Genomic DNA, 10,140 nt, shown 5'->3' with positions numbered 1-10,140 from the left:
CTAAATCGATTAATAACAACTGAAGATGTACTTTTGAGTGAGATGGCATTAAGTATGTGGAAAAAATTTGAGAAGTATTGGGGTGAACCAACAAAAATGAACAAAATGATTTTCATTGCTTGTGTTTTGGATCCTCGCTACAAGTTTACTACTGTTAGTTTTGTACTTAAGAAGATGTTTGGAGATGAAGGGACAATTATTGAAAAAGAGGTTCATACTTATATGAGTTTATTGTTTAATGAGTATGTCTCTAAGTCGGTTTCAAAAGATACTGGTGGTAACGTTTCTACCTCTTTTCCAAGCTCTTCATTTAGCACAATGGAAACTTCAACTCCTGGTTTAGGTGAACTTTTAGATGAAATAAGGAAACATAAAGCTGCAAGTGGAGGTGTAGATTCTAAAACAGAATTGGAAAAGTATCTTGCAGAAGATCCTGAAAATGAAAGACCGGACTTTGATATCTTGGTTTGGTGGAAGGTCAACTCACCTAGATTTCCTATTCTTGCTAAGATGGCTCGAGATGTGCTTGCTATTCCTATTTCAAGTGTGGCATCTGAAAGTGCATTTAGTACCGGAGGGCGTATTCTTGACCAATTTAGGAGTTCATTAACTCCTAAATTGGTTGAAACTCTAGTGTGCCTTCAAGATTGGCTTCGAAGTGAATCACTTCCTGTAAATGTTGAGGAAGATTTAGATTTTCTTGAGACACTCGAGGAAAGTATGTATATTTTAATTAATTTTACTGTATTGCTTAAGATAGTTAAATAATATATTAATTGCTTGACTTGTTAATATATTTTCTTATTAGATTTTACTAATCTTGGCAAGGAAGCTTCCACTGACGATGTTTGCTAGAGTTTGTTAGTTGCTATGTAAGTTCTCCATTTTAAATAATATACTTGTAAAAGAATGTGATGTATTACAAAGTTCTTAATATTTTTCTCTTTAATAACTTGAGGGTTGATTCTTGATTTGCTGCGCATTATAGCTATAACATGGACGTTGAAGTTGGGCTCGTGAAGTTGAACTTGATTTGCTGCCCATTGATTTGCTGCCCATCAACTGGTGATTCGCAAGTTGTTGGAACTTCATTTTCTTTTGCTGTACCATTGCTGCCACAGTTATCATCGCAAGTAAATCAGTTCTATATGGCAAGATCGTGTTCATTTTTGTTGCCACAGTTTCTTTTGCTGGAAATCATGTCTTATTTACATTTTATGTATGGCAAGATCGTGTGTGCTTCTGTTTAGCTTTTGTGCTTTTGTGCACAACAGCTAGTATGCTTTTGTGCTTTTGTTTAGCTTGCTGTATAGGTTGGTAACATTTATACAGAGGAAGGTTTTGGCTTGTGCTTGCTTTTGGGGTCATATGTCTTGTGTCGTTGGTTTTGGCTTGTGCTTCCATAGCAACTTGTGATGTGATCTGATGTATAATCTGTTTTGAGAGCTCTTGTTTTTACGTAATTAATCTCTTTTTACTTTTTACTCGTGTGAGATGTATGACCTGATGTCTGAGATGGAAAGGCATGAGTTTGTTATGGGTGTGGATCAGATCATGATGCAGCTGATGCGTGGAAGGCATATACGTTCCCTGACGGTGGGTTTCTTTATGGATAATGAATATTCATCTCATCTAGATTCTTGGTTGAAAGTTGCAATTGCATCTAGACTGACCAAACTTGAACTCTTCCTCTCATTGGAGCAGAAATTCTCCCTAGTTGTTTGCTACTTGAACAATTGACCTTTCTTTGGTGTAATTGCTCTCATTTTAGTTTTTACTCGTGTGAGATATATAATATTCACTATGTGCGTGTCCCTTTTCTTTCGTTTTTTCTTGTCATAGAAACAGTTCGAAATGAAATAGCTGTGCATCTGTTTGTTTTGGGAACCTATGGTTATCTGTGATCCCTCTTGGATTATTAGTGTTATCGATAACCGAATCGATAAGCCCCAAAAATCGATAAATCGAAATCGAAAAAATCGAAACCTTATTGAAACGATAACGATAAGCATATGTAAAAATCGATAATCGATAAGTAATTATCGATAAGGATCAAAATCGAATGCACACCCCTAGCTTCAATACATAAAAGAATATTGCCTACGTATCTTTTCTAAAGGTTTCTTGCATGGGAAGAGAACATAACAACATTTAATGCCCATGGAACTTTTCCACGTTACAACCTGAAACTAGTTGTCAGAATATCAAGAAACTGAAGCAAAAACACCAAATAAAACGCTGCTGATATATATATAGTACTAGAAGGAAAAACAAAGACCAAAAAACTTCAAAGAATTGAATTATAGGACGTTGTGTAGGGGTTATGCCCATTAAATACCAAAGTCAACATCTTTAACTTTCTTATCTTTAGAAAAGGCAAAATTTGTAAATTTACATCTGAGGTCCAAGCGGCAACCTGCTCATAAATTGCTGATAAATCGATGAGCCATTAGAGAGATCCAATCCAGGATCTGACATAGGTTCCGCTTTGGGTTCTTCCTTTGGAAACATAAATCCCCCATCATGCATGGGTCGCGGCTGTCCCAGATATGAATGGACAGGAACCTGCTGTTGCGACTTGCTTTGGTTAGGGTGAAATCCAGCCATTGCTAGACTCGCTAGGCTTTGCTGGTTCATTCCATAGCTAAATCCTGGGGTAGGTCCAAATGAGCCGAGTGAAGGTTGCCTGTCAAAACGTGCCATGGCATTCTGAAGTTGTGCAGGCTCAGGCCTATGTAAATGGCTTTGAGCAGGAGGAGCGGTTACTGGAGCTGGAAGGGTGTTGGAGGCCCCTGAATTAACATGACTACTGTTGCGAGCTGCAGGAACATCGTGGTTGTGCTTCCCTTCGTAGGTGGTAATCACAGACTTCAGGTCATGCGAGGCCCTCTCAACGTGCTTCCTGACATTGCAGCCAGCACTTGTGCACTTGTAGTAACTCCTGGCAAAGAGGATATCAATCAATTTTAGCAAACAAACTTACAAGTAAAAATTGGGGATTCTTATGAATTTTATGAATGTGATATACCTTGGATTTGGATTCCCTTTAACAACCTTTTGCCCGTACTTGCGCCAACGATATCCATCATCAAGTATGTCCACTTCACTTGTAGTTTGCACCACAACCCTTGGTTCCCTGATGGCTCTAGTCGCACCACTCATATCTGTAGAGTAAGTCTCGAGCTTCCTAGATTATCAAGGAGATAATAACAAATAAGTAATCAGGTCAATATGATAGAATCTTGGAAATCTTATTCATTAAGGTTAACGATGATAATAGAAACCTTCTTTTAGACTCAGACTCATCTCCTTCACCGTCATAACCTTGTGATACACTGCCATGAGTCCCACGATCATCTTCATCTTCATCATTTGAAAAAGTTGACGACACATCTACTGCACCCCCTGATTCCAACTGGGTGTTATTTTGAACAGGAAAAGAGGCTGATCCATTGCAGTATGCAGAGCCCAAGTGAGCTGACGATGTAACGTCAAGGTTGTTGTTCCTCCAATCAAGACCTCCAGCATCAGATGCTTTCTGAATGTTTGCCCGACCCAGATCACCATTAGAACCACTTACACCTTGCTCTGCACCGTCTAGCTGTAGTTCACCAAGTGAATTTGTGGATCCAAGGGTTGATCTACGGTTCGGCAGTGGTTTTGGGTGATTGTGGGCTCCCTTGTATATAATCTCGGTAATATGACCCTCGTGAGATCGCTCCACTTTCTTCTTGACCGGACAGTTTGGATGCGTGCACTTATAATAGCTCCGAGGATACTCGCTCCCTTTAACTTGTTTCTGCCCATACTTTCTCCAATTATAACCATCCTCGGCTGGGGCACCAACAACATTTGGATCTCCACCCACTCTTTGATCAATTTCCTCATCTTGTGGCTCATCAAGAGGTGGAGAATGCTCCACATTACTACCAACTGTCTGAAAGTTCGTTGAGTCTGGTGTGACATTACTATCTCTGACATCCTTCTCAGCAGAAAATCTAGGGAAATCAGATGATTGATGAAGTCCCTTCTCGTTCTGAGTCTGCATTTGTGTAGCTTCCATACAGTGAGATAGAAGAGAGTTCTGCGAATGAACTGAAACCTTATTGTTTGGAAAGCATTGCTGAGAAATATTGGACGAGTTAACCTGCAACCAAGACTAACAAGCAATCTCAGAAATTGGAAACAGGCAGAAAATCTGTGCATAGTGCATGTGAGTGAATGTGAGAGAGACTGAGAGAGTGTGATTACTCTGCTGGTCGCGCCAGGAAACAGAGATGGAGCAGTCTCTGGTACTGGCTTAAAAGAAAAGGACGATGAATTGATACTCTCTAAAGCATTCTCTTTCCTCTTATCAGGATCCTCCATCATAAATGTCGAGTTTCTACTCTCGATGCCCGAGGCAAATTGAAATTTTCCAGTTGTTGGAGATGGTTGCACCTACAAAACATTGATTGAAGCATTTACATTAAGGAGAACCTTCAGTTTCAAAACTACGAGATTTCTCGTAAGAAGTACTACTTTACAAGCACCCAATACAAGTAACAATCGCATCAGGCCAAAAGCAAAATGATTCAAGCAAATTGTGCATTTTAATGATATAGTATTAGAAACAAGATCTTGCAAGATTAGCATCTTAACAATCTAACAGCTGTCCTGCACAAGTAACTACAAAGCTTGAAGTTCTCTTCTAAAACTTAAGTAAGCCTGATTAAAATGAATACTAAAACATGATATCTGGACCATGATGTGAAACTAGGACTCTTCAACTACCATGATGTGAAACTAGGACTCTTCAACTTCTTAAGATTCTGACATTTGGTTTTGCTTTTGCATCATAAAATGCAAGAGGAAGATGGACAAAGATGAAAGATCTAATTGCAGAACAAACTTTGCACTGCAGCAAACTTGAGGTAAGAGACCGTTGGTCAAAAAAATATATCATAACGCTAATGCTACAAACTCGGAAGACGAAATCTTCCATTCAGAAGCACAGAAGAGAATTGTATGGAGTTCCATAAAATGCAAGAATTCACTCCATATAAAAGAGAATGTTGTGAGTCACAAGTTGTGACAGTAACACGTCATAAAAACGTCATAAAATAAGTAAAAAAGTTTACTTTTATTTATGAGCTAGTTGTTTCAAGTAGAACATGATAACGACTAACAACAAATAGCTATCTAAGCAAGTAAGCTGATATCCTTATACAATATACAGCTTTATAGTAATACTTACTTTCTTTCTTTTTTTCTTTTTTTATGAAAGAAAGAAAGAAACGGAGAGAGTATTACTTAATTTCTACAAGTTGCAACAAAGAACAATCATGCACTCTTGATAAAAGATCGACAAAATTCGTAAGGTAGAACTGTTAAAATTGATACAAAAATGTGTTTTCACATCTCCTCTTGACGCATTGCAGACTCAATAGCTTATGTATTTAAACTTGTGTGCCATATCCTTCCATTTGTTGTTGTCATCCCTCTTAAACTTGCAGCATTATAACATAGATCAAAAATAAGCAACCTAAATCTGGGAATTCAATTATGTGATGGGCGCAAAGTACAAAGACTTAATCATCAAATACATACCAGTGAATTTGAGAGGAAAACAGGAGACTCCAGCAGGGATGTTGGACTAAGACCAGGAGGAATAGTTAAATAAGGAGAACGAACGCCCTGATCCTGTGACAGATCAGCAGGTCTAAGGCTCTCCGTGTTAAGTTTTGGGGCGTTAAAACCAGCTCTAGCTGCCATTCTTTCCAAGAGTCCTCCGCGAGAGCTCATTTTCTGGTCAGACTTCACTGTCGTTGCATCAGTTTGTGCTCCATCAGAATTGCCAACATGCTCTTGAGGCTCAGAAGCTAAGTTTCCACGTTTATTCTCATTTGGGAACTCAAAAGTTGATCTTGACCCAATATCATCACCTAGCAGCGAAGAGAAAAACGTTCTTGGACTTGGGCTTGGAGGCATCCAATCTCCCATAATGGCAACATGGTCATCGAACCCACCCATCAATTGCCGGCACTGTTAGCATGAAATTAAGGAGTAGCATGAAATTAATATATGTCACAAAGATTTTAAACTGCATCAAATGTTAAAACAGCTACGTTAAAATTTACTGATTGCTTCTTAACAATATCAAAGGAGTGATACTCAGAGGCCTTAAAGCTACTTCTGCCATCAGACACTTAACTGTCCAGTCAATTTCACTCTACGTATTAAAACATCTCCCTGAAGAAGAAGAAAATTAACTTCCCCTATTCCAACAACAATCCTAGTATAGTCCCACAAGTGGGGGTCTAGAAAGGGTAGTGTGTACGCAGATCTTACCCCTACCTAGAAGGTAGAGAGGTTTCTGTTAGGCCCTCAGCTCAAGGAAAGATGGAGAAAGCAGCAGCAGCAGCAGCAGCAAGCAATAACAACAACAAGATAATAAGAAAACGAAGCGGAAGGAACATGTAGTAGTAGAAATCTAACAATAATAGAATATCATACTTAACACTACTACTACCTGGTATGCGAAAGAAATATTCGCGACTACCTACTAGTCTTCTACCTTAATTATCGACCTCCACACCTTCCTGTCAAGGGTCATGTCCTCGATAAGCTAAAGCAACGTCATATCCTACCTAATCACCTTTCCCCAATACTTCTTTGGCCAACGTCTACCTCTCCCCTTTTCCAATTTCTAGGAAATAGCAAATACTCGTGAAGAAGATGGATTGTTGCAGTAGATTCTCTTAGGTAACTTTGCCATTCATCAATTAAACCTAGTAATCAGAAGGCGACAGCATAAAAGTATTCACAAGATATGCCTTCATTATACCTTTTTTCTTTTTTTTTTTTGGTTATAAAAAAAAAAATCCATCAAAGGAGAACAAACACCCAAAATTGATTACATTCCAATAAAAGTAGAATTTTGATCCATCCAATTTCTAGAAGCTTACTTCTCCTGCCTGTGACTGATTATAGAAAATAAAGTTTGCAACTTTACTAAATCTTGAACCACATCAGGATCTAACAAATAAGGAAACAGCAAAAAAAAAACATTTTCCAGGCAAAAGGGTCATCAGAAAGAAAAAACACAACAACATCGTACCTAGAACGAACTGAAACCATAAACCATGAGCAGTGAGACGAAGAAACATAATAGAGAAACAAGGAAGATAAAAACCCAGGAGGAGAATCAATCATTAAAAAGTGATGTGATGATCAGAGAATAATAAGTAATAATAACAAAGGCCAAGTACCTGAACATATAACATAAAAAAGACAGTCAAAGCAAAGAATGATAAAAATGAAGAAAGACCCTTTAATTTGGCCCTGACCTCAACAGATGAGATGAGATTTTCTTTTCTTTTCTTTTCTTTTCTTTTTCGCAAAAGCAATCCCCTTCACAACTTGCTGTCAATTTCCCCTCTGTCTTTCTCTCTCTGTGGAGAAAATAACTTAGCTTGGTCACAAGATTATCATTGATTAGGCAAAGAAAATAATAGGTATGAATAAAAATTGAAAGTGGGGTTCTTTTTTTTTTTGGTGGACCTCTAAATGTTTTGGAATCTTTTGAAGAGAATTGAGGATTTTGATGAGACTTTTAACACACACAATTATGATTGATTTTTCTACTCTCCTCTTGTCTAATACAATTCATTTCATTATTGTTTGCTTTTCCAATTTTTCTTGAGATTAATATGCTGGGCTGGACAAGAGAAAGGTGACAAAAACCCGGTTCTTCAAATGGGAAATATTATCTAAGTTTGACCAGCCAATGACAGAGAGCCATATGGAACGGGTAGTTTGACTGTTCGGCCCAATTTTGGGAATAAATGTTGTGATAAAACGGACAAATGGCAACTATAGTAATTGCACCGAATTTGTTTTTGGCAACAGCATTTTTGCATTTCTACAAATACCTTTTTCTCCATTTAATAATTTTGATATTTGTGTCGGGTATGTTAATCGGAAATAGTATAGGCGTAAGGCTGCGTACGTACCCTCCCAGATGTCACTTGCGGGGTTATGCTAGATAATTATTACTATTATTGTTGTTATTGTTATTGAGTCGGGTAAGTTAACAGATAATGCGTCTACTTCTAAAACTCCAATTTAACATTTCTTATTAAGCCCCGTTTGTCCTTAAAAAAAAATTAAAAATATGTTTGTCTATAAAATTTTAGAAATTTTTTGAAAATAAGTTTATCAGAACTTTTAGAAAAACCCACTCACAAACTACAATATTTTTTCAAGTGAAATACATATTCAAACATAATTTAAAATTTCAAATACTATTTTTCAACTCAACTCCAATTTTTATGCCCAGATGCCTGCTAAGAGTGAATAAATATAAATCAGTTTAGCAAGTATTGGTATTACTGATAACGGTATATGTACTAATACAAACACCTATTTAATATGTTCTCTTTTATTAATAATCATATCATCATTATTATCATATCATACTATATTATAAGCATGAAGATCAAAAGTTGAATGTGAAAGACTAAAATAACCCTATAAACTTAAGTGACTATGATACCCTTCAAAAAATTATACCTTCATAAATAAGTACAAAACCTTTTGGTTCCCTCAACCTTTTGTAATTAATATTTCAAAATTCTTGTATAATTTTGCATAACTATGGAAAAACAAAGTTGTTAGAGTATGTTTCTATTATTGTCAGTCGCTTCTTACTTAATTGTTCACAAAATTTTACAAACATTTAATTCTTTCATTCTTTAAAAAAAAATTCATGTACAAATAAGTATTAGTTTCTCTTTTTATTTGTTGCACGGATTATTTCACTGAAATATCAAAATGGAACAACTTCAAGAACAATATCTACAAAGAAATATTAGGTGAAACATCCGATCATAGTATATGTTTGTAACTCATAAGAACAAAATTTATATAATTATAAAACACACTTGCCTAACTAAATATAATTATTGATTTTCGCAGAGCTATCTAGTCAATTTGAGTTCAACACTACATCTCTAAAACTATTTATTATTTTTAGCTTGTATTTTTTTCTTTTGAAATTTTGGTGTCATATTTCACATGTCTTAATAATATTTTAAATTTTTTTTACTGCTTGTATGGAATAACACGTCAACGCACGTATCAAGAAACTAGTATAATCGAAAAGTGAAAAAGAGATAGATTAAGCGTTAAAATCTATCTTTTTATAAATACAACATGGACAAACTATATTCGTACTATTCACACCTGAAACCTCTCTTCAGGTGTGTTATTTTGCATGAATTGCTTATGAGCTATCATTTGAGATTAGTAGTTGGAATATATAGAAAGTTCTCTACCCTTTCATGCATATTATTCAAGATTTGGACCAGTCAACGAATAATTAAGAAGCACTCATAATTTTTTTGCCATATTTAACGTTTTGGATGAAATCTTAGATTATAAATTTTATGGATGATTGATGAATAGAAAGGATTCTTGTAATAGGATGAAATCTTAGATTATAAATTTTTTTTCCTATATATATTGACTTTTATAGATTTCTTATATGCTTTTTCCCCCTTAAGTATGATGAATAGGGTAAGCAATTAGAACTTCTCTCTGAAAATAAAAAATCTCGGTCTTACTATTTACCCGTAAAACGGTACAGTTGAATTTATATGTGGTTTTTAGATAAATGAATCGATTTGATCCCAAAATGATAAATAAAATTAAATAAGAATGTAATACTTAGCACTGAAAACGAGATAAGATAGTAGAGAGCTTGGTTCCGGGAGCAGAGCTTCCGAAGGCAGTAATAACAATGTTAAGAAGCAAGAAGATAAAGAATTATTGAGCTTTGAACAGTATATAGCATAAGTTTGCAAAAAAATTGTGTCCCTCTGATGGTTGTGGGAATCCTTATTTATAGTGTCACCTAGGGAACAAGGTCCTAGGATCAAGCCCCTCTTAAATGATAATTGTGAGGGTCATTGAAAAATGTGTAACGGCAGGCTATGAATGTCATATTCTCTATAACGGATTATGTATTTAATACTGTAGAATATTCTTCATTGGATGCTATCGGGTGATAGGTATTCACCTGTCTTCATTAGCAACATTCCTCTTAGGGGCTTCCCGGTACCAACCGAGACTGCTGCCCCTAGTCTTGACTTCCACCTG

At 36.2% G+C, this 10,140-nt stretch overlaps 1 protein-coding gene across 5 annotated transcripts; it reads right to left on the bottom strand.

Annotated features, from left to right (window-relative positions):
• LOC109229067 (probable WRKY transcription factor 2) lies at positions 2,223-7,669 on the bottom strand. 5 transcript variants are annotated; one of them, XM_019394379.1, is made up of 6 exons: positions 7,329-7,669; positions 5,590-6,024; positions 4,252-4,440; positions 3,285-4,159; positions 3,029-3,187; positions 2,223-2,941 (listed from the first exon to the last, which is right to left on the bottom strand). In XM_019394379.1, the coding sequence occupies exons 2-6, from the start codon at positions 6,010-6,012 to the stop codon at positions 2,392-2,394; spliced, it is 2,196 nt and encodes a 731-aa protein (XP_019249924.1). In that variant the 5' UTR covers positions 6,013-6,024; positions 7,329-7,669; the 3' UTR covers positions 2,223-2,391. The 5 variants fall into 5 exon arrangements, with proteins under 5 accessions (XP_019249924.1, XP_019249922.1, XP_019249923.1 ...); XM_019394377.1 differs by having other exon boundaries at positions 7,251-7,333; XM_019394378.1 differs by having other exon boundaries at positions 3,285-4,147; positions 7,251-7,333.

The sequence above is a fragment of the Nicotiana attenuata genome, chromosome 7 (genome assembly GCF_001879085.1).
Source record: "Nicotiana attenuata strain UT chromosome 7, NIATTr2, whole genome shotgun sequence".
Lineage (NCBI taxonomy): Eukaryota > Viridiplantae > Streptophyta > Magnoliopsida > Solanales > Solanaceae > Nicotiana > Nicotiana attenuata.
The sequence above is the reverse complement of the archived record's forward strand: the minus strand, read 5'-3'. Positions and strand labels throughout refer to the sequence as shown.